Genomic DNA, 25743 nt, shown 5'->3' on the forward strand with positions numbered 1-25743 from the left:
GCCCATTGACTTTGGCCTAGCCTATTGAATGGCCTCCTCTGATGAACTGTAAATATCTGCACTGCCTAAGAAATAACTTCTTTCTATGTTTTGATAACCTATGCCTTTTGCTCCTCCTTTAAAGTATTCTGCATGCCTCAAACTTAGTGTACAGTACACAAGTATATTTGTGTGTGATTAGATTGCCTCCTTATGACTGTTTTATAACTGACAGTTAAACTAATTAATAAGTACTGAACAAAGAAACCTTGAGTGTAAGTTTTTGAACACCTGCGATTGTAGACCTCTAACATTACAGCTCACATTCCCTTTTGAGATAAGCCTGGCTGCTCTGCTCAGCTACCAAAAACTGTAGTACAGACTTATACCAAAGGTTGGTTTTGCTTACACCTGTAGTCCTAGTTGTGTGTAGTGGTCCTAAAGGATACTGCATACAAACTTTGCCTAACACTGACAACTGTTTCCTGTGCGACAGAGGAACTCCTAAGCAGACAACTCCTTACCTTTGACTGGTGGGAACAACCAGTCCCAAAGCTAACTTTGAATTGAGCCATTTCCCAAGAGCCTCTGAGTTTCCAAAGCTGCAGAAGCCAAATAACCGGAGACCTGCTGCTCATTTCAAGTGCATCATCATAGAAGGGCTGAATCCGTCCAAGTCTTTGCTGAGCCCTCAATGACACTCCAGAAACACAATACAACTCATCCAGACCCCCTCAGTGTGGGACTGTGGAAAGGGAATAAGATTGAACAGGTAAATCGTGTCCTTTGTTGGTGGTGCAGAAAAGGCACCAAAACCAGAGTAACCAGAGAAGTTGCTGAAAGCCGTGCCAGAGTTCGTCCCTCGAGACTGCTGCTGAGAGATCTTGTCCATGGTAATCAGACAACGAAATCCATGTGTCAGGTCCAGAGCCGCAGTATTGCAGAGCATCCAACACGAACATTTTCATCTAACCTAAGGTACTGTGGGGAATAAGGTACTGCTTAACTGATTCCAGAAAATCGCTCCAGAGCATTGGAGTGCATGTAGGTATCCAGGGCAACCCCCTCTTACCTCTGACTCCAGCCGCAGCCTGTGACCCTTTACAGTGCTTTAACAGGGTCTCCCTGTCACAACTTAGCAGGAGGGATAAACACTCTTGAGGCCGATTGGTTAACAGATTTCTTTTATTTTTATTCAGTTCAACTCTCAACTGGCACTAACGAAGGAAGTCTCTTTAGCGTAATGACCCTGCTTAGAATTTCGGGGTCGGTGGCGAGCTTTACTAGCAAAGGGGTATTCGCAGCCCTATACAGTCAGTTCTCAGAGGGCTCTCTGTTCGTTCCCAGCTTATACGGTGGGTCAGTGGGTTCATACCCCGTTACCCCAAAATTTCCAGGTATGGACTCTCCTCATACGCCGAGCGCCTCACCGTCTTTCTGCTGTATTTTCGTCCGTATAAACTCCTCGGCCACTCGGGTAATCCTCTTCCTGATTTCTCTTGTCTCCTCGATCAGCTGTTGCCGCGGCGTGTGCTGCCCCTCCGACTCCTCGGTCGGGTACTCCCTCGCTCAGTCACACCCCAGCTGTTCGTTTACCTGCAGCATTGCATCTTCTCGGGGATTCCCCGGCCAGCCGCTCGTCATCGGGATTTCTTTCTCAAACTCCTCCCACACGAGGGAGGGCCCCGCGGCGAGGTGCCCTCTCGCCCCCCTCTTTTCGCAACCAGGTGCGACGCAACTTGTGGATTTCGGCAACGTGCCTCCTCTTCAAACTGGGCACAACCGGTGCCGGAACAACTTTTCTCAACAGGATTTTCTTAGGGCTCTCAGTACGCCCATTCATAAGACGGTTCCTCCTCCTCCGCATTCGGTCCCTGTTCAAAAACAAACCCCCACAACGCCAGGATTAGAGAAAAGCCCTTTACTTCTTTCCCCTCCACCGATTGGCTCTTAATCACCGTCAATCAATTCACTCCCTCCCTGGTGACATCACCCTATTGTCCTCTGCTTGCTGTGATGCCGGGCCACTCCAGAGTCTCCAATGGTCCAATCCTTCACTGCATCACACTCCCACTTTGGTTAAACCTTCCGACATCTTCCTTACTAGAGACTAGAAAGTATTCATAGGAACGTTTGATTTCTACTGTTCTGCAAGACTAAGTCGCTACCAACTGCCTTTTAGCTAGGGTTGATTTGACTATTCACATACTTGCTGTGCCATGAAATTGACTACAACATGAAGCTCTGCTGGGATAACACTAACCAACTGTTCTCGTTCCCAGAAATCACTTTGTGCAGACTAAATACAATTACTGTATTACTTTGTGGGTGCGTGACATCGATAGAACTGTCAAACTCCTCTAACAATAGTATGCATTCAGAAACTAGCAAATAAGTGACCCTTTGAAACAACTGAAGTATATTTATGTGTGTTTTTTGTGCTAAGTATTTAACAGTGACTCGTGTAACCGTAATAAATCTACATTATACGGGGTGGTGGCCTCAGTGGGACAGTGACATTTGAATGCTTGCTCCTGAAAAAGAGCCCAGTACTTTACTGCAGATATTAGAGAGTTTTGCCAACTCAAAGTGCATTGTACAGAACCTCTAAACCTGCTTGAAAAAAAAAATGAAAAAACAGTAGTACTGTGCTGGAAAAAAGCTCAGACCTACAGGACAATTTATTAATCCATATTGCCAACCCTAACTCTGTAGAGTCAGAAGCAGCAGTTTAGCCTTGTATAAAACTTGCCCCGGTTTTACCCATGGCAAATATGCTAATTGTGCATCATTGGTTCAGCGGCCCACATAAATTAGTGTACCTTTGAATATTCAACCTTTCATTCCCCGACAGTCACCTGGGCTCATAGAAAATCAATACAAACAGAACTATGACAATCCCAAGACCATTTAATTGCCCTGCACAGTTTTTAGAGAAATTGTCAATCAACCCTCATACAGTAACCTGTAAAACATAAGTCATCTGATGCAGCCACACTTTACATAGTTGTGCCAGTAACTTTGAATGATGGCAAAGTCACCCACGTATCTGCATGTATACATCCTCTGGCCTTACCACTCTAGCCCAATATCCAACCACGTTTGCAAATTCATCTGCTACCTCCTCAACTTAATCGATTTCCTCTACTAATCCTATTGCCAAGGAGAATGTCCTTTCCAACCCAAAATATTACCCCCCTTCCCTTGAGGGAACTTTAGGGGTCATGAACACAACAGTCTTAATTTTGGCTGAACTATAGGAAGTTATGGACAAGAAAATGCAGACAAATATTGAGCTACTGACAGTTATTTCTTCAAGGTGACACTAGAGCGGGAGGAATCGATAGCAAGTCTTAATTGATGTAGCCCCCCCCCCCCCCCAACAGTACAGCAAAAACATCACTGATCTATATACTCAACTGAATTGCTCCAATCACTATCTTCTGGAAAAGTTACAGATATGGGTTCATCAAAAGAAACGCATGATCTGATTCAAAATGCAGAAATTTATAGCAAAAACTTCACATCCAGCCTTTACTAATAAGAAACTAGAGTCAAGTGACCCCAAAAAACCAAAAACCAGAAGTTAACACCCAAATCGTCCCATACAAGATCACAGAACTTCATACAGTCGCTCACATCATCCAACAAATAGATTTTATAAACACAAAAAACAAAATACTAAGAAATATGATAAAATGGTTCAGGCTAAAAAATAAAAGTCTTATGCATACTGTCTCAGATCCATCCAGTGATGGCACAATAGCCCCCCCCCCCCGAAGACTGGGCCATTAACTTATCTTATTATAGCTACAAAGTCGCAAAATAATAAAACTAATTACATTTCTGTAATACAACACCTCTGGGAGAAAGATATGGCCAATAAATGTTAGGCATGATCTGCTGGTTTCCGAAATTTCACACACAACTGTCCATTTCTAACTCAGACAAGGAATGAAACTGCCAAGTCTATTGACCTATGCCCACAAAAAGTTACAAAATAGGAATACACCACGCTAGGACCTTATTGAAAGTAGACAATTCAACAAGAATACAAGAGGTGAAGCAATTGCAACAAAAACAAATGTTCCACAGGAGACACCTTCTATAGACTTAACTGCATACCATACTCTAGTATACATATTATACACTAAAAAGATGCAGTATATTAGTTATCTTCAGTGAAATTCCGGCATTGGAAGACTCGACTACGTCAGATATTTCACAAGTTGTCAAGGAGCGGGATCTCTCTTAGGCTACACTATGGATACAATCAGGCCTTGTTTTAAACACTATATGGCAAACCAAACATGATCTTTTCCAAAGGGGGTTCATTCTGAAACAGGATCTCCACTCAGATCAAGCCGATAAAGGGAACAAACCGACATGGACAATTTGACTCTAACTCCACCTTTAACATTAGCTGTTCACGTGGGGCTCTTAGCACAGTGAGGCGAGTGGAATCTGTAACAGCTGTCAAACAGGCTACATGGGTTCCCAGACACCTCAAAGACACGGAATACTCCAAGGCATAAGATGTGTTCCAGCTAGCTAATTTGTAACATAAGCTTTCAGCATCTGCTGGAGAAAGTTCATAATCCCATGGGTACTTTCGACATTGTATTATTTCAAGAGACATGGCTTACTGATGCCCTCATATGGCAAAGTTACACATGGACTCATCTTCCAGCCATATCTAGTGGTAAGGGTGGACCTTCTGCAGGTCTTAGTTGCTGTTAAAATAAGTAATGGGTTCAGCTTAGAACCCTGGGCGACTCCCAATAGATTCATACAACTAGTAAAAATAAAATCACCTGCTGACACATTAGCAGTTCTAACTATATACTGGAACCATGTAGGGATCACTGAACCAGTTTTCTTTAAGTAACTGGAGCAGATGTTTCAGCTAATTCTTGATCCAGCCATCACCTCCAATTTTAGCCGGAGACTGGAACATACACTGCTTACCTGATCATACTGACCAACTAATGGATTAAAGACAGTAGGTCATGTTAAATGGAACACTTACAGGAAAGGCACCTCCTAACCCCACCCGGAGGAGAGGGTCCTCAAAAGCCACCATATATTACATATTTGTGCAGAGACATAGTGGGCACGATCCAGGTTTTCCAGTGTCATCACGCGTTCAGTGATCATGAGTTATCCTCAACATGGCTTTGGACCGACACTGACCAAACCTATGACACTACTGTGGGGACGCAATAGGTTCAAATGATCAGCAAAATTGGTCACAGATTTGGAATCTTGCTCAAGCCATAGCTATCAAACATGATTTCAATCATTTCAGCAAGATGACAACTATATTGCAGTTATGAGTATATTTAAGTGGCAACTATTGAACCACAAACTAGTATTTATGCATAAGCACACTTTTGATCAGGATGTTTCCAGTAAAAAAAGCTCAATTACGAAAAGGATTAGAGGTTTGCTCTACCAACAAGTGTAAGATATAGTACAACTAAAACACTAAGAATGTGATACAAGAATTGGCATAAATCTCATTGTGCCATCTCTTATCAAAGAGACTCAGCAGCAATTCTGAATGCCATAGTGACAGATATAGTGCCCAAGTTTGGGATTACTTAAATACAGTGAACCATCTCACACAATAGCCATATCAGATCAATTCTGTATCGTAAGCGACTTGGATGGAACATTTCAAAACACCTTTATGCATGCAAAAGGGGCAATCAAGGCAGTGTCAGCTGTGACTGGACTGCATATGACAATTTGCAATTTGACAAATGCGATTTAGAATATCAAATATCGAGAGTACATCCAGAGCTCCAGGCCCAGATAAGCCTTACAAATCTCATGGTTTAGCCAATGGAATGGGCAGCTGTGCAATTTCTCATCTTTAAACAGAAGCGGATTCCTTGATCATGGAGGAAATCCATATTAGTCCCCATTTTAAAAGGCAAATCGAGAACAGCCAAAATATTACCGACCCATTGCCCTGCTAGATATCCGAGAAATTCTTTACACCGATTTAGGGATTTTTTGCATGGGCTAAAGAGGACAAGGATTTTGATGCATTTCAGACTGGATTTGTGCCGGGGCTAGGCACAGCAGTGAATCTATACATAAATACAGCCATTAAGAACCATGGTCTACGAACTAGACTGCCAATCTACATGGCATTCATAGACTAAGGCTGCATTTGACTCCATATCTAGAGAGCACTTATTCAGCAAGATGAAAAAAGCAATTTGTCCAATGCACCTACGAACCATGATTTTGCAGCTTCACATGAATACTTCGATTAAAATTAAACTATCTATAGATGGTCTGTCATCCACACCAATTTCTACATACAGAGGGCTTAGACAAGGTTGCATACTTGCATCCTCACTCTTTACCTTTTACATTTCAGACTTCAGCCAGATTTTTAAAATCAATAGTCACTGAGATGGTCATATTAAGCTTCCTTGGTTGTATGTTGATGAACTTGTGCTTTTCTCTAAAACACCTATAGGCTTGCAAAGTTTAACAGCATTGGAACTATATGCCATTAAAAATTACTTGGTACTAAACTTACACCACGGTCCTTATTTCTGCCACTAATCAGATAAAGAAATGCAGATACAACTTCTAATTCAGTGCCATGAATCTGCCAAGTGTATCCGAGTAGGGTTACCTTGGTCTATAAACCAACAATGACCTGACAAACTATCACATCCAACAGAAGAGGCAAGTGTAAACGGCAGCTCCTCATGCCTCCATTCTATATACAAAATATGGACAATTTACATTAGCCCCTGTAATGAAACTATGCAAAAATTGGTTCCAACAGTTACATTTGGAGCAGAAACCATGGCTCAACAGGGTACAAAACTGAAGGGCACATGGAGAAGAAAAAAAAAAAAGTCTCGCGCCTTCCAGTCTCACAAACCATGAGTTTTATACAACAAACTTTGTTTAGTATCCCTAGCTGCAACTTACTCACGTAAGAACCTCATGTTGTAATCAATATGCATGGTGGCAAAAAAAGAAGGCTCTATACTGGCAAATTTACAGGTATATTTCACTACCACTACTGATGTTGTGACCTTCCGTTCAAAGAAACACATAGCTGATACAATGTCTGCAGCAGGCATTTCATTGGCACTGCCGATAGCCAGCCCCAAATGTGCAAGGCAAGAATTGTGGTTGCACGATTGGATTAGGACTAGCCAGCAATGTGCACACTCAAAAATTTAAAAAGGTGTAGTTTTCGATTAAGGGCTTCAATCCTGAATACTTGATTACATTTCCAGATCCTAAATATAGATCTATGTGTCTAAGACTCAGATTTAACCTGTGGCCAAATTGAGATGTAATTGGTAAAAGAATCAAAGCTATGTCTTCAGAAAGAACTTGCAGATTCTGCAAAAACACTATGAAGAGACTTGCACATCTCATAGTGCGCCCGTCTGTTAGATAAGAGCTCATATTTCAAAATGTTCAGTCCTTCACTTATGATATCCTATTAGTGTATTCCAAGGAGATTGCAGTGTTCTCATTGCTACAATGAATTTCATGACCTCGCTTCAGCTAGACCCAAATACTTGAGATAACTTAATTAGAAATGTCAATGAAATTGCAATTTGGAAAAAGCAGTAGATTATTAAGGAAATAGATAATTGAATTAGATGGTTGTTACTTTTATCTGTGAAGAAATGTATTTTGCCTTGTTTTCGTTATTTAAAAATGAGTGTTATTTTTATAACAGGAGATATACATTGAATTTTATTCTGTTTAATTATATGTTGAAAGATTGAAATATTCAATCCCATCAATAAAAAAATCTATATTTTAAAATGCATGTGTCTAAATGTTTCTTTGATGTGCATTACTGACTGGATTCAGTGTACTTAACTACGGCTCACATCTTCCTCTTACAATGAGCCTGACGGCTGCCACACCACCAAGGTCCTGAGTTAGTACAGACCGATACTAAGACTTGGGGATCTAAAAACCACTGGGATAGCTTACTAAAGTCGAAGCTCCGAGTGGGGACTTTAGGAAAACTCCCCTAACAATGTTGTTTTGAGTACCATATATTCAAAATGCATTGTGTTCTTCACCGTGTCCTTAGGCAATCTGGCCCTTTCGCCTTCTTCCTGCCTTTTCAGATGAGGAAATGCCCTATAAAAAACATTTTACTGGGCAAAGCAAAGTTGTGCTGGATGTGGGTGGATGTGGGGACTTTTAGAGTACAATCCCGACTCACACTGCCCAGAGGTATGCATATTGCTGGGCAGATGTGGGGCAAGAGGCGGTCCAGTATTTGATAGGTCTTGCCATTTGAATGGTGCAGATCCTTCCCCATAAGAGGGCTGGGCCGAACTTTGCTCCAATTTAGGATAAAATCACTCCAGCAGCCATTTGCCAGATAGTCGTAGCCAAAAGCTGCAGTCCACTGAAGCCCAAAGGGCAAGCACTGAAATCCTGTCTCTGCATCGATCTCCTGAAGACCTTAGTCAGTACTTAAACACTTGGGTTGGGGGGGACCACTGTGGGCTTACTAGCTGTGTCCAAGGCCTCTGCTGGACACAGTCACTGTTCAGAGTTTGGACGTGCAACTCAACAGGTCTCCACCTTGTAATGTTCCTGCTCTCCCTCCTGAAGAGGGGGCCTGTTGAATCTCGGGTGTTGACACCTTCCTTGCTACCCCCTTCCATCAGGTTGCCTGGTCATCACAGGAACAGTCACACCAGAGTTTGGAACAGTCATCTAGCTGAACCAAACTCAGATCCTAAAAACTAACTCAACCCACAAAGGGGTGGTTTCTACAGAAATCAGAATAAGAGGGCACAGGGATGTAAAGGCACAAAGTCCTGACCCTTCCACTTGCCTATCTGGCAGTGTTTTGGTGAAGAAACTACACTGGCGCTTCACCCTAGTGCAGCGAGATTGAAAGGATACCAATATCTGGAACTTTCCTTTATTCTTTCACTGCAGAAACCATTGACTTAATTGTTTTCCATTTTCCTCACTTCTAGAATTCCGGACTCCCCCACCAAATGCATCTACTTGAGACTTCACTCTTGGTCATTGGGGAACCTACTTACATCAGCGTAGTAAGCATCAGGGGCCTTATTCTAAGGCACGTTATGCATCATTGTTTCTGGAGCTTGGATTCACACTCTTTGCATAATGTCCAGGTGGCCAGAGTTTAGGCAAGCACCCCTAGTAACGGTGAACAGGTAACTCAGCAGTTGGCTAAAACCCAATCAAGGTAGCAATAGAGTACAGGAAAGGCATTCTGAGGAATCCAAGTGGGGTCAGGGGACGTAAATGAGTGCACAGTATAGCACACAAGAACGTGGACCATGTTAGAGGATTTTACAAAAGTACTACGAGACAGCACTTCGGAAAGCCCACCTTAGGAGAACTGGCTTACACTACTTAGGTGTAACCTGAACGACACAAGGGTTTGTTATGGCAAGCAGCCAGGAGGGCTGTAGTGAGGTACAAAAAACTGAGCATACACTTCTTCCAAGACAACACTGATACATTAAGTTATATAAAGAAACGTAGTTATTTATATACAAGACATTGTACCTTTCAAATCAAGTACTATAGCACATTAAATAGAAGAACACTTGCAATATTATTTGGAGAATAGAAATCACAGTTGTATTAACACTAGAATAGCTTTTTCAGTAACAAATCGCATAGTAAAACCATCTTAACCATACATGCAAACTAGTAACTTTGTTCCAGCTTGTCATAAAGAGTCCAACCCCCATCTTACGAGAGTCCCACAAAGCTCAGAGGGGACAGTGGGCAACCACCAACCAGGGGTTAGGCAGAAAAGTTGGGAAAATGGTACAGGCTCAGAGGGAAAGAGTCCAACAAGAGGTCTTTGTTTTGAAGTTAACTAAGAGTTACATTTCAAAAGTCAAGGATGTCAAGAGGTTTCCTTGTAGGGTTACCCTCAGGGAACAATGTGCCATGGCAATATTGATACGATAGGTTATTTATAACGTGCTTAAATCCCAGCGGTTTCTAAGCGTAGACCCGGGGATCAAACCTGTGTTGCTTCGCGTTGTCTTGCTTCCAAGGCAAGCATGGTGACCATGAGCTATCCTCCCGAGACAATGGGTTGTGCACAGCAATGCAACTATGGGGCCCTAGGTAAGAGGCCATGTACAGACCCCGGGATCAGAGGATTGAACAAGCAGACTCCAGATATGTTTTACCAGGAGCACATTACTTTCAAGTGAAGAAAACGGTTGCTGCAGGACAGTGCCAACAGCAAGGCGACAGGAGACCCTGTCACTGGTTTCTCGGTCTTTGCAAGAGGAAAAACGGGACTTTGGTGGATCTGGCAACAGCTCTTGTGCAGTAAGATGCCAAGCAAAGGATCTTAGCAGTTTTGGCTTGTTGGTGCCTTTTTCAGGCTTGGATGAAGGACAGTTGTCGCAGCAGTAAGCTTTCCTTTTCTTGGTCCTAGTCTATGGTAAGGTGAATTTGGGGAGCTGGTGTTAGGGAGAATTCTCAGAAATGTGTCAATTCTTTTACACCTTAGCGACCCCCAGCTCTTTTTGCTGGACTTTAGGACTAATTTTTATTCTGGAGCGAGTAAGCCCTTTTTCCGTGATTTGAACTGTTTGTTTTGGAGTCTGACAAACACCATAGGCATCTTTTTACATTGTGACCCACAGCACTTTCAGTGCCGTGACAAATCATTTGGATTTCTGCTAAGGCTTAAATACCTTCGTTTGGATAACTACTGTTTCCAAGAATGAAAAGGGAAATTTATTTTACTTTCATTTGTAACTTTGTAGGCCCAGCACACACTACCTTACAATAGAGTGCTGGAGGGGTAAACTTAGTATCCCCTTTGTCTATCTTCTTATGTAACTTTTATGTTACCCTTTCTACAATTAGTGGTTTACTTTTTTCGGGCTGCAATTGCAGCTGCAGTAAAGAACCCATGGGTGCCCATTGTATCAAAACGTCCCCGGTCTTGTTTTGCCATTTCTTGTGGGAAAGGTCCTTCTTGAGATTTACTCTGTGCACCAAACCAGGTTTGGTCCGTTTGATCTTTGGTGGGATTCACTGGTGAAGCCCACCTCCGGCTCCAGCATGTCTGGCAGGGCAAGACGCGAGGGAGATGCCCGAAACGCATTGTGCCTAGTCTCCTTGTTACAGGAATGCACCCAAAGGTGATTGCCCGGCAGTTCTTGAGGACAGCCATCCTGCTGTGTGATTGACAGCTAGGCTGCGAATTAATGGGAGAAACTTGCATAAAAGGCAAGGTCTTTTGGACAGAAGGCAGAGTCGAACACTGGACGAAGGAAGGAAGGAGAACTTGGAAGAGACGCTGCTGCAACTCCTGGACCGTTGGTTTGCCTGGTGAAGCACTGCTGCAGCTCTGAATTTGCCTCGACTAGAGAAGCCATGCAAAGGATGACATCTCCCCTTGTGTTGTGGGACCAATCGACCCCAAGACTAACTCATCTGGAAAACCTCGGAGCTGGCTGTACCTCTTCCTAGCAATGGAAGAACACCAGAATAGTGTGTGTAGTTTTTAAGTATGACCCGAGCTCCAGGAAGATCCTCCATACTCCCATGTAGCAGGACTAACCAAGCCTGATCCACCTCAGAGTCCTGGACTGCAGATGCGAGGAAAGCCCATAAGGTATCCGAGAGCTGCAGTGATGCTATTTGCAAGAAGCTGAAACAGCGAAGAGCTGCTAGTCTGAAGTTTGCCCATGGCTGCCGCCGATCTCCGAACCGTAGTGCAGGAGTCCCCAGACACCATCCTCTTGTTGCCACGACTGAGACTTAGGAACAGGACCTGCAGGACCTACAATAGGAACAGAAGCCAGCTGGAAAAAATGTCTTCAGACCTAAGGTACTGTGAACTAAGGGGTACTTAACTCTTGTTGCTTAGCTTTGCTAACTCAGTTGAGTCTTGCCTTGGTTGCCTTTGCAGAGTTGCGTGCAACATCGCAAGACACCCAGCTTGTGGCCCAACAGCGATTTCTTTTCCAACAAAAACTTTATAACGTAGTGCAATACATTTTACTTCCCTGCAAGAAGATGCCGAGCACCCCTAGACAGTGCTCGAATAACATTGACTGTCCTGGCTCCCTGAAGACTCAAACCTCTGGCTTTGTGCTTTAACTATCCCTCCAAAAAGTCACATTCTATAACGTGTGTAGCTAGTAAAGGGTTCATCAGGATTTACCTATTTGAGAAACTCTTTAACCATTGTTTCTTCCATCTACCCTTTTCCTTTTAATACCAAACTCAGTATTGCTGTCACGACCCACACTCTGAAGACCCCCTGGCCACCCTATGGGCCATGGAGAGTCTTGATTCCTGCCCCCACTAAACCCAAGAAATTGCAGCATAGGCCTTCTTGGGGCCAGTCCTGGCAACTTTGGTGCCAGGCTCATGTTTGAATATGGACGTGCTTGGGAACTACTTTTCATTAATGCCAGTCATGTGGAGGCATCCTCATAAGCTGGCTCCTTGAAACCAGGCTTGCAGTGTAGTGTTGTTGGGTGTGGTACCATGGGGACTATTCTACCTGGACTTCTTTCTTGAAGCTATTTAAACCACACCCGAATAGACTGACACGCTTCGCGTTAGTTTGCATTACTGCAACGTAACGCTCACTGTGTTCAGCTTCAGCCACGAACCTCGTAAGGACAGCACCTGCAAAGGAAAGGAAAAGACATTGTGAGAAAAAGGCAGCAGCTTACTTGAACTTCATTGCCAGTGGTCCGCAGCTCTTCCGACCATCATCCTGGAACCAGCGCTCCCCAGGATCGACAGACCTGTAAAAGAGAAGAAAATAGGCATTAGACATTGTACAATTAACGAAATGTGCCAAAAGGCTTACCTCGCCGGCCGCTCCTCAATCAGCATCACGACGGAAATTCCATACTCCGGCCGAGTACCGCAACCTGTGGGGAGGAAAAGATAACAGGTTAGCAAAGGCAAAGCATCTTAAGCGCAGCGCATAGCGCCTACTCACTCCATCAAGGCGCTCCAAAAACGCCCATACTTACCGGCGAGAAACAGATTCCGCCTTACCACATACTGGACTTCCGCACACCTAGGAAGAAAAAGACATTTGTTTAAAAGGCATGCAAGAACAGCAATATTCACAGCAATAAGACCTACCTGAAAGACTCAACACAGGCTGGCATCAGTGAAGCAACTCGATCGCCATTGCCCACCAAGCTCAACGTGCCCCTGCCAAGACAGCAGGACGGAGAACCCGGCAACATCTAAAACAAGGTGAGGAGAAGTCCAGAAGGGTCGCAGACCTACAGGGAGGTGGGAGGCTGTTTACCCCGGTTGCCCAGTCCTGAACATAGCTTACCTGTATTCCAGGCAAACCTCTTCCGCTGGTTGCATCTGGGCAGCGCAAGGAGGGACATCTCAACCCCAACTGCTGGGTGGAGCCCCCGTGGAATCAGGTGAGCGTAACAATCGCTCTAAATGTACCATTGATACATCAATGTCCACAGTGTACTAGTTATTTAAGTCACCCCAGGGTGTAGGAAGTGTGTGCCATACTGATTTATTGAAACTGGGTGCATTTTTGAAGAGTATTTTAAGTGTTACATATTTGCTTCCTTCTAAAGAAGGCTTATTCTACTGACTTAAATTAATAAAATTGCTAAATCAAGAAAGGTTGAGTGCAAGTGTCTATTTGGATACTTACTATGAACCTCTAGGTTGCAACCCTACAGCTCACATTGACCCCTTTTGAGATGAGCCTGGCTGCTCAGTCACTCTACCAACGCGTCTAGTACACGCTTATGCCGAAGGTTGGGTTAACTATTGCCAAGAGGACAAGGCCGGTGCAGTCTCCCACAGGGTACTGCATACAATCTTGCCTAACAGCTGGCTTTAATCACTGTAGGCTTGGGAGGATTCCCACAAAGTGCCAGGTGAAACATTGCTTCAGGCAACGATTCACAATGATACAGCATCATAGGTCACCAAGTAATGTATTGCAAGCTGTGGACGTTTTATCTCTTCCAGGGATGGCCCTGTGGGAGACTACACAACCCTGGTCCTCTTGGTATTGGGTAACCCACCTTTTGGTATAGGTCTGCACAACATAAGTTGTTAGTGTGACTGAGCAACCAGTCTTATCTAAAGGGGGGTAAATGTGACCTGTAGCAATGAAATCCACAAATATAAGTAACACAGAAGGGTTTTAGTTCGAATAATTATTTAAGTCATTTTTAAATAAGTATTCTTTAAAAAGGGCACTATATGTACCAATCAAATACATTAAAAAAAATACTTGTTCAGAAGTCAAATTTAGTAGATACTCTTTAGAGAAGCTTCATGAACACTTCCTACACCCTGAGGTGACATCACTAACTAAGGCAGTAATGGCAGTTATATATCACTAGTACACTTTGTACACAGTTTGCAGCAAGGCAAGGTTAGAGGAAGGAAAAAGGTTAAACAGGGTCTCGGAGCATGTGAGCCCTTTAAATCTTTTAATGAAGTCTAGATAAAAACCTTTCCCAGCAATATTGGTTAAAAAAAACACAATCTATGAGGGACAATTAGAACCCAGGTCAAATGAAGAGAAGTCTGGAGGGAGCCAGGACAGCCAAAGTCAATTGGAGCAATGTCTATGGAGCTGAGGCACTTATATTGCAAATAGTCTTGCACAAAGTTAGAGTTTGTTGAAAAAAGAAAAAAAAAAACTGTAGGTAGGGTCACAAGCTGTTACACTTGAGAAATGTAGAGCCGAGATGAACTCTAGAACCAGCAAGTCTCAGAGAAGAACAAGTTACTTGTACCTGGTAACGTTCTTTTGATGGGATGTTCCTCCGATGTATTCCACATCTTTGACATAGATTACCACAGCTGTGCTGCTTCGGAAACCTTTTGGCGTAGGCGTCCTGCGCCAATACGCTGCCTCGCAGACCTCCGACGGCCGATGTCACCAGATGTTATATGTAGGACGCACGACACCTGTAGCCTCAGTTGTCGTTTTTTCCCCCCAGAACGTGTGGCACCAATCTTCTGCCAGCCTTACCACAGAAAGCCTTGCAGAAATGGAAGCTGCAATTGCAAAAGAAATTCTGTAGCGGGGCAGGGAGGGTACGATGTGGAATACATCAGAGGAACATCCCATCGAAAGAACGTTACCAGGTAAGAAAGTAACTTGTTCGAGGGGATTGTGTCCTCTGACGTATTCCACATCTTTGAGACTCAAAGCAGTACCAACATAAGGAGGTGGGAAAAGGATTTAGAAATTTTAGAATGCCCAATCAAATTGCAGAATAGAGGACTGCCTTGCCAAAGGCCAAATCTTGCTCATGGATAGAGTGTCCAGGGAATAATGTGTCACAAAAGTATAGACAGAGGCCCATGTGGCCTCTTTGCAAATAGGAACACCTCTGTAATGCAGTGGAGGCAGCCACAGCCCTAGTAGAATGGGCCCGTAAACCTACAGGCGGTTCCTTCCCCCGCCAAACGATAACATTCAGAGATAGTCAAAATGATCCAGTCCTACTAACTAAAGCGAAGAAGTAGTCCCTTCAGGAGCTTCTCGTGATGATCTTAAAAAGGATCATCAGCACAGCAGCAGGGCTTCACTGGAAGTTCAACGGTCCAGGAGGATGCAGCAAGCTGCGTTCATGGTTTGTCGGGTAGTTCTTCCCAGGGTCAACCGTCTACAGTCCCAAAACAATCCCCTTTTAAGCAGGATTCTCTCATTCATGCACAGCCTCTCTCACTCAAACAGCAGGGTGGCTGCCCACTAAGGACAGCGAGCCAATCAGGACTGGGTGCATTCAGGCATTCCCAAAGACTGGGGAGTTTTGGGAACCTACCTCACTTCCTGCCCTTCCAGACACTGGCGCCAGAGGTGTGTTTCAGTACTGAAGCCTGTCAAAGGCAAAAACAAACAAAACCTGGTTTGGCATGCACAGTAAGACCCAAAAAAGACCCCACAAACAGAAAATGTGGAAAACAAAAGCAGGTCAATTTTGGACAAAAAGGTCACCCATGGGTGCTATATTGCAGCCGAGATTTCAGCCTGCGGTAGAAAAGCTGAATGATAGGAAAATTAAACCACTCCCCCAGCCATTTAAAGTGGTGAGGGCAACAAACATGTTGCATGAGTAGGAAAAAGGGCTACTAACACCTATCCCACCCCCCCCCCCCAACCCCAGCACTCCACATAACATGGGGAGTAATGCAAACCTACAAAGAGAAAAGGTAAGCAAAGTCACCTAGCTTTTCTTGTGAGAACTACCGTCCAAGTATATTAATTCAACTATAAGAGAAATCTAAAGGATTTCTCCGACACTGCACCAAAGGTGCTGTGTGTCACCATACAAAAAGTAGCTGCCTATGGAGTTTGTCAGACTCCTTAAGGAAACAATCCAAATCAGATCAAAACACATGAGTGAGGGTTAAAATTAAAAAGTCCTAAAGTCCAGCAAAAGAGCTGGGGGTCTCCAAGGGTGAAGGGAATGAGAATTCTTCCCAACAGGTGCAACTTGCAGTTTGTTTTGGGAAGTCTTATTTGGATCTTCCATGCTGCTTAGACGTGGAGCTAGAGGCAGCAGTGGTTACTCACCAGGGTCCGGCAGTTGCTGGCAGCATCATTCGTTCTTCGAATTATTCTGTTCCAGTGGTCGACTGAAATTTCTGCTCCAGGATCTTGGAATTTATGCAGCAACTCCAGCTGAGTCCACCAATCATGACGCATGCACCATTCAAACTTGCGGTGGTTGTCAAATGGGACCATCCAGACTCCCAGTTTGAACTGGTTTCAGCCAGCCACACTGCAGGACTGGATCCCCTCAGCACTCCAAATAAAGTAGTGTGCTGATCTTGCAAAGTGGAAGCTCTAGGCGCTCCAGAAACACTGCACAGAAAGTGATGTGTGCTGCTGTATTAAAACGTGGATACCAGAAAAGTTTGAAGAAAGCATGAATCCCAAATTAAATAGGAGGTACAAAGGGTTCCAAAAAGCAGAGTGGAAAAAGGATCTCTCATGAAAGTCAAAAATCCAATGGCCCCTCAAAAAGTGTTGGAGACTCGCAAGTGGAGAGAATTTCACACAAAGGACATCTCTAACAGGGGGGGGGGGGGGCAGTAAAAATGCCTTTACAGGAGTTGGCTGAACAGTAGCTCCAAGCTGGAGAACAGATTGGAGGTCTCCCACTCACCGTGTAGCCTCAGAATGGATTTTGGTAGGACGAGCATGTGCAATCAAAAGATAACGGAAACGGCATGACAGCCCTCTGATATCACAGCACTGCATACCCCAACAAGTTCCATGCAGGACTTCCGACAGGTGCCCAGTATGATAGTATTGTTATGTACAGTCCACTAAAAACCTGAGTCCGATAAGTGACTGTGCCAGAGGGCATAGGGAAGGGCTCAGTCAAGAAAACATGGAAAAGGGGGTCTACCGTTAAATGATGCGCAGACCACATTGGTGGGAGTGTGACAATCGTGCACCTGGAATCTCAATCTCCTGTGCACAGTAAACTCATGAAGTGAAAAGAAGTTGCTTTGAGATGTCAAACATGTTCGGCCCAAGACACCATGCAAAGACTAGGCAGGTCTGCCCCAGCAATGCAGCAGCCTCAGCTGTGACATTTTAAACCTGGTGTCCCCGAAAATAAACTCAAAGGCTCTAGGCAGAAAAACCTCAAACACTGATTAAGGATCAATAATTTAAGTGTGTCAAGTGTTGCTGCTTACATAAGATCCCGATCCTGCAAGTGCGACGAGAAAGCCTGAAGGGTAGGCAGAGCAGCTGCACATAGGAAGATCATGGGCCACATCTGCCACACACACAACCCGTGTTTCGTTTTACAAAGAACATGTGTCCCATCCTTCTGCATAACATCCATGAGTGGAGAGGAAAGGTGATTGGAAAGAGTAGTCCATTAAGACCCATTTGAAGGGAGCTTGGCGTTTACTCTTCAGGATCCCAGGTTTACCATGGAACACTAAAAGTAGATTTAACAAGGAAACAAATCCAGGAACTACAAGAAATTATCTTTACAAATTGATAGTTCAAGTTATTGGGTCATTCATGGCCCCACCGGCACCATGGTTTCTAAATTAAATTCTAGGTTTAGACTAAGGGGAAAACTCTGCCTATCGATGTCAATTCAGCAATGTTGACAGTAAGCAAGCACTAACTGTTATAAGAAAGCACACATGAGCCATCAGAATTCTTTTTAAAAAATGTGCAAAATCCAAAAGATCACTACTGTCAGTCTCCAGTTAACCTACTATTATAACAGTGCAACAAAAAGAATCCCATCAGGGGAGTGTGGAGTTCCCTTGGGGGTTGCCAACTCTGTGTTTAGAGGATGGGAAATATTTAGGCAGCCACTTTGTGCATTTATTATTGTTGGGAAGTCTAAAATAATGGGAAAAGCAGACTCCATTGATAAAGGATGATTAAACTTACGACACAAAGAAGACATGATTCAATCACTCACCATCATCCTCCTCTGCCACTTTCTCCTTATCGTCGTCGTGGTCATTCAGCGGCCTTCCAGCCATCTGACAGAGCTCTTTGATGACCTCTTCAGTGGTGAGCATACTATCGACTGCTAGAAAAGCATCTTCCAAAGCCTAAAATCAAACAAGGAAAAAGCCAGGTTAGTCCAGATGGATGAAGACTGCAGCAATGATCCTCCAATATGCCAAGCTTTTAGAGACTTCAATTTTTACTCTGCTGTTACAAAAGAAAATGCATTTTGTATCAGACTACAGGGCTAACACCTCACAGAACAAGTAAAAAAACAAAGTATAATGTCGCCACTAATGTATTTCATGCATGAACCCATCCATTTATAGAACATTAATTTAGCAGGCAACTAAAATATTTTTCCAAAAACAAGGTTTATGGAACAAAACATCCAACACTGAATACAAAACAGATTAGACAAATTCATGGTTAAATGTAATGTACTGACATGCATCGTCTCAATCTTGTTAAAGAAATAAAAAAATCTTTACATCATTGCTCCAGAAGCAGCGCTGTACATCCTAGTTCATAACAATTCAGAGAACAGAAAGATGGCTAGGGCACTGCCTTCATGTCCAAATTTGTCAGCAAAAAGCCACACCACAAGTCAAGGGCTTGTTAAAGGTAAGACCAATAACCCAAGTGCAAGGCTGCTATAGCACATTTCAGGCTCCCTCTGACAAACTGGCCTGCTGCCTGATCCAGAGACACTACAGATTCGCCATTGGTGCCCCCAAAATAAAATCCACATTCAGGCACGATTGTCCAATGCATCCAACACGGCTGAACTGTTCTAAATCTGCAGGGAACTTGCCAACTCATATGCAGTATCTTCTGCTCCTTTTCCTTCCAAGGCCCTTTGCAATGCACTCGCCTCATACTTCATTTCCAAAGCCCAAGACATACTGAACAGCCTGGTCATTCACTCTTACAAACCAGCCATCACCCCCTCCCCCCTCTACCCCCTCCTACCAATCACCGTCCTTCTCCCCTGAAGAAGTCACCAGAGTTGTCAATGCCATGAAGGTCTCTTCCCAACAGGTTGCCCCATAATCAGAACTATAAGGGACCACATCTCTCGAACCTGCTCTTGCCAATCCCTGCTACCACTCATTTGCTACTTGTTCTTGTCCATCCTCCCTCAAGCACTCCTTGTGTGCTCCACTCCTTAAAAAACCTCTGCAGGCCCTTCCTGCTCAGCCAACTACCGCCCCATTTCCATAACCCCGTTCCTGGGGAAACTGTTGCGGTCCCCCAACTCGCATACCGAACTTGTTGGCGGTATACAAGACCACCTGTCTGGATTCAGACCAGAGGGGCATGGAAACTGCCCTTCTGAACACTCGTGAAAAGCTTGCATCCCTTGATTCCAGCTCCCCTGCTGTCCTCATCCTTGATCTCGTCTGCATTTGACAGTGAACCATTCCATCCTGGTGGCTTGCCATGGTGCTGTGAGCAGTTCCTGAAGCGAGCTACCAGGATCAATTCCGTAATTGATCCTTTTGGCCTGGGCTCAGACGTGATTCTGTCTAGAAATGGGTGTGGGAGTTTCTGGAGAGCACCCACACCAATTTTGGTCTACACTGGTGGCCCCAGACGGCTACCACTCAACGAGATCGGCAGCACTGAGGGTTGGCAAGATGGCATCCACCACTATATCAGGCAGCTCTGGACGGAGTGAAGGGAGCAAACTGAAGGAGGAGCCAGGCACCTCCGACCATAGACCGGTGGATGTCGCAGACGTGCGACTGCCTGGCCCAACTTCAGAGGGACGCCAGCATATCTCAAAGCTGGACTGTGGATGGCTTAAACTTGTGAGCGATGCTCCCTGAGAAGACGTGGTAGTCAGAGCACCGGAGGCCGAGTAGAAACAGAGGTGGGGCCTGCCGATGCTACAGCTTGCAGGTTATAAGAGCTGCGCTCCGACAAGAGGATGTTGAAGCAAGCCCCTAGTGAGTAGCGTGCAACGCAGGGACAAGCTTAGAAGCAGAGTATCCAAACCGTGACGACCAAAGGAGAGAGGCCGGTGGAGCAAGCTCCCCCCCCCCCCACCTCCCCAAACAACCCCGGCCAACAGAGGCATTACTGGACCACCGAAACATAATGTGGTAGGTGTGGTCTGTGCCCTACCCCATTGACCTCAGCCACAAAGGTGTGGTCTGTACCCCCCCACCCCCCCAGGAGAGCAGCCCAACATTATGCTGGAACAGGGCCTAAGGGCCTACTGGACTGGCTTGATATAAGTCACCAGAACGGAATGCAAACCTGGGTGCATCCTGGTCTGAGGGGACTTGGCCAAGAGTCTGTGCCCCGCTAGCCCAGGTAGAGGCAGGCTCAAAAGAGGAAACACCCTGAGCCCCCCCCACCTGGAACTAGACTGGGGGTAAGTGACACCCCGTTAACTGGGGTTGCCTGAGGACCAGGAGGGACGCACTGTGCCATAAAACGATTACCAACTCCCTTTTTGCCCCTGAAACGACACCAATCACAGTTTTGCCACTCAGGCACAGAGGACTTTGGCGAAGCTGCTCCGGACCAGCAGTAAGGGGGTCCTTTATCCCGGCGAGTAATAGGACCACAAGAATCGACCCCACCAGCAGCTAGCTCTAATAGAGGAACAAAAAGAAGATGGACACTGCTACCTACTCTCCTCATGCAATATAGGCATCAGTCACAGGGCGTAAGAGCGCATATACTACTAGAGACCTGGAATGGAGCAAGAGTAAATCGCTGGCAGCGCAGGCAGAAAAGCAAAGTGTACACTGAGAATTCTAAACTGCTTCCAATACACCACAGTAGTCCAACAGCCAGGGAGACTTGCCCCCCAGGCCAAAACACAGACAATGTGCAACCTTAGTAAGCATCCTGATAATCCCGATGGTTGCGCAAGGTCAACACTAAATACCAGAGCGGCGCAAAAGGCAGTCCGGATGCCCCCGAAGGCTGCCAAACCAAGAACTACACAAACGCCAAAAGCCCGGGACAAGCACCTGGGGCAGACATGGCATCATCACAGGCAAAGGAAGGGGACGCAATAGAGTTGAACAATCAAGTCATACAGGAAATTGCAGACTTAAAGACCACATTAGGCACTCAGATTGAAGCCAACAAGATAGACATGGGTCTATTATGACAAGCTGTCAGGAAACAGGCAGAAACAACTACAAATTTGGAAACGCGGGCGAGAGAAAACACTAAGGAGCTCCATGTAACTAGCGCCAATGTCCATATCCTGCAGCAGAACGTCAGTTTACTGGAAAACAAGGTGGGGACGCAGACGGAAGGGCCAGCAGAATCAATGTCTGCATTGTTGGCCTGATAGAGGGCGAAGGCGGCAATGACCCCCACAATGCACGTGGAAAATATGTTGCTACAAGAAATCGGTCCAGGGACCTATCATAAGGCTTTGTAATTGAAAGGGCACAAACCTCACCAGACGGCTGCCTCCGGGAGCGCCCTCCCATCCCCCGACCCATAATTGCAAAGGTGCTGAAATACAAGAAATGAAGATACTCTCCTTTTCCAGACAAGGGGGTATACTACTAAGAGCCTCAGCAGACCTGGCAGTCAACCCAAACCTTCCAAGTGCAGAGCACAATTTTCGGCGGCCAAATCGAGACTCCGGTCGGCTTGTCTGAAACACATGCCGATTTACCCAGCACACTTAAAGGTTCTGTACAAGAACCATGCTCTGTTCTTCGACCTCCTAGAGGAAGCACAGGAGTAGATGGACAGAGAAGATACAACCTCCCACAGGAGAAGACACTAGAGTTAAACAAAGGATCCACTGAGCTGAGAGCTGACAGAACATGCAACAATGTAGAGCCTATACCCGTCATACCTGAATTGTTTTGCCAAAGACCCAGCATCAGCTGGTGTTAGGCAGAGCTTTTATGGAGTATCCTTTGGGACCACTACACACAGCTATGACCACAGGTGTAAGCAAAACCAACATTTGGTATAAGTCTGTACTACACAGCAGCCAGGCTTATCTCAAGAGAGAATGTTAGCTGTAAGGTTGTTACACGGAGGTCTACAATCACAAGTATTCTAATAAACTTACTCTCAAGGTTTCTTGGTTAAACACTAATTTATTCAACAGTCGGTTATAAAAACACTCACTAGCAGGAGGCAATCTATATCACCAAAATATACTTCAGTATAGTACGTTTGAGGCATTTGAACTACTTTGAAGTAGGAGCAAAAAGGCATAGAAAAGATAGTTACTCTTTAGACAATGCAAATCGTTTGAGTTCACCAGAGGAGCCGATTCAATGCAATAGGTTATGCCAAAGTCAATGGGCTAAAGTTTTGTATACGATAAAGCAGTTCCGGCAGTTAAACCGAGAAGTCTTTGCCAAAGTTCTCAGAAGTAGTTCGTAAAAGAATCATATGTTGGGTCACAAGCTGACTAGCCCTGCAAGTTCCAAGCACTTTCGCAGTGAGAGGCAAGTTCTCTCGTACGGGTTTTCACAGGACCTTACAATGAAGAAAAAGATGCAGCTGAAGACTTCTATTCCTGCAGATCTCGCTGTTCCTGAGCTTCAGTCATGGGGACAAGAGGGAGGATGTTGGAGGACTCGTGCACTGGGACTGGTCAAAGCTAGCACTTTGCAAATCGTCAATTCCAGAATCTGTAGAGTAACTGGTGTCCCTCTCCCTACAACCAGCTCCGAGAATGGTATCTAGGTGGCTTACGAGTTGATTGGAACCACCGACTCAAAAGGGAGAAGTCGTCCTTGAAGGGCTTCTCTGTTGAGATGAACTTGGAGATTCGGACCTGCAGCAGGGCTTCACCAGACAAACCAAGGGTCCAGGAGTTGCAGCAGCCGTCCTCTTCAAGGGGAAGAGCACCAGCTTGTGTGCTCGACAGCTACTCGAACAGAAGATATCAAAACTAGTCTCTTTGTATGATCTGTATTGTGCAACCGCGCTTCCTGCAAAGTACCATGCTCCAAGTATGTTTGTAACCCTATACCATGCACTGTACATTCACCAAGTGTATCTACCTGGGCGGCTTCACTGTAACCCTTAAGCAAGCCTTCTTTGAGCACTGCTATAGCGCTGCCATGCCTGTGGGCTGTAGTGCGCTCTACAAATAAATAAAAGATCTTCCATTTTGCATCCACCCTTTTGTCCCCACCACTGAGGCTCAGGAACAGCGAGATCTGCAGGAACTGCCAGGAACCAACGTCTTCAGCTGCAGCTTTTCGTCATATTAAGGTACTGTGCCAACCCGGTTGAGGGAACTAAACTCTCGGTGAGAGTTTAGTGAAACTTTCCCAACTTGCAGGCCTAATCAGCTGGTGACCCAACATATGATCCTTTTTCGTACAAACTACTTCTGAGAATTTTGTCAAAGACTTTACCGTTTACTACAAGAACTGCTCTTTCCCATCCAAGACACTAGCCCATTGACTTTGGCCTATTGAACTGAATAGAGTCCTCTAGTGAAAACTATTTGCATTGCCTAAGAAAATATTTGATCTATTTTATTAACTTGTGCCCTTTTCCTCCCATTGAAAGTAACTGAAATGCCATTTTGCTACCATTTCAGGGGAGTCCAATTTACTCAATATTGGTTTGATATTGAAGTGTATGTGTAAGATATTACGTTGCCTTTCTAGTGAATGTTTTCTAAATGATTGTGTAATAAATTTAGAAGTGTTTTACCAAGGAACACTGAGTGTAAGTGTCTACTTGAACCACTGGGATTGTAAGAGCTCTGTGTAACATCCTTTTACTGCTCGCATTCCCTCTTGAGATAAGCCTGGCTGCTCAGCTCACTACCACAAAACTGTAGTACAGACTTATACCAAAGGTTGGTTTTTGCTTGCACCTGTAGTCCCAATTGTATGAGATTGTCCCAGAGGGTACTGCATGCAATTCTGCCTAACAAAGGTTACCCAAATTAAAAAGGATAACTAATTAGTACAGGGGCTCTTGGAACACAGGCGTATGCTTGATAAACACGTATGCTACCAATCACAATGCTGCAAGGTTCCTCCAATCATTATACCGAAGGCTTAGCCCCTTTAGGAACAACAACATTATATGGGGGGATTTTAACTGTATTTTAAATCTAGTAACCCTACAGACCCTCCCGACATCATGCAAGCTGATAAGACATCCGAGGACTCTGCATCCAGACAACAGACACTTCTCTGCTCCACACCAGGATAGATTACTTTTATTGGCCAAGAGTTGGTTGACAGTTTCATACTCGCAGAATACAAAATCAGGGTTAAATCAGATCACACCCCTCTTAGACTGCAATAGCAGTATGTGCCCCCTAGAGCTCCGATACCCACATGCAGGGTTCCTTTCAGAGACCACGTTAAAGATAGCATTGCTGAGTTCATTAAACAATGCGGGCAATGTCTCGATTGTAGGAACCCTCTGTGAAGCTCTTAAAGTGGTAATCGGGGGCACCGCCTTTGCAAAATGTATCAGTGTCCAGACTTTTATAGGCAGGGAACTAGCCTCCGCAGAACAATTAAAGACACTTGAACAAACCCACACAGACCATAAGGGCCTGGTTGCTGCGTTGAGGTGGTGTGTGGAATGCTGGGCAAATACAACTACTCCAAATACGTTGAGCCAACACAAGGAGGGAGACAAGACTGGCAGGTTCTTGGCTTGGTTATATAAAAAAGGAACACCAGAGCCCCATTCATCTGATTCTTATGCAGGAGCGTGACCTGTGTTCTACTCAGAATTCCTTAAAGACTGCATTAATTCCCTCCTATCACTCCCTATACCAGGAGGGACCCCAGTTATCACACTCACATAAAGATTACGTGCTAAATGAAAAATCTCCCTCGCCCAAGCCAAGAGGCTACTGATAGCTACAAAGCACCCATCACATTAGACTACAGAGTACGATCAGATCACCCGATAGGCAAAACCCCAGGCTCGGATGGCTTACCTGGCGAGCTCTATGAAGAATAGATCGAACTAACCACTCAGCTCCTGAACATATTCACCAACTCCTATGAAGCAGAGGTTCTCCCTCTTAGTCTAAGGGAATCCATTATCGCCCCCCCCCCCTTCACAGACCCTGCAAACCACTGAGTGCGGCTCATATATGCCACTGTCCACGCTCAATTAGGATGAAATGCTGACCGCCACATCAGCTAATCGGCTGAAAAAAGTGATCCATACAATTATACATCCTGACCAAACCGGTTATGTGCCAGGTAGAAACATGGCTTGGAATCTGCAGCGGTTGCACCATGTTATGGTTAGCACTGCGT

General features: G+C 44.9%; 1 protein-coding gene across 2 annotated transcripts in view; it reads right to left on the reverse strand.

Moving 5' to 3' along the window:
- Nucleotides 1-25743, reverse strand: part of PPM1G (protein phosphatase, Mg2+/Mn2+ dependent 1G) — a 457550-nt gene that overhangs the window by 304919 nt on the left and 126888 nt on the right. For both annotated transcript variants that reach the window (XM_069605461.1, XM_069605462.1), the window contains exon 4: nucleotides 18456-18591. In XM_069605461.1, coding sequence (XP_069461562.1) covers nucleotides 18456-18591 — 136 coding nt within the window. The remainder of the gene's footprint in view (nucleotides 1-18455; nucleotides 18592-25743) is intronic.

This window comes from Ambystoma mexicanum, chromosome 4p (genome assembly GCF_040938575.1).
Source record: "Ambystoma mexicanum isolate Mex_15411 chromosome 4p, UKY_AmexF1_1, whole genome shotgun sequence".
Classification (NCBI taxonomy): domain Eukaryota; kingdom Metazoa; phylum Chordata; class Amphibia; order Caudata; family Ambystomatidae; genus Ambystoma; species Ambystoma mexicanum.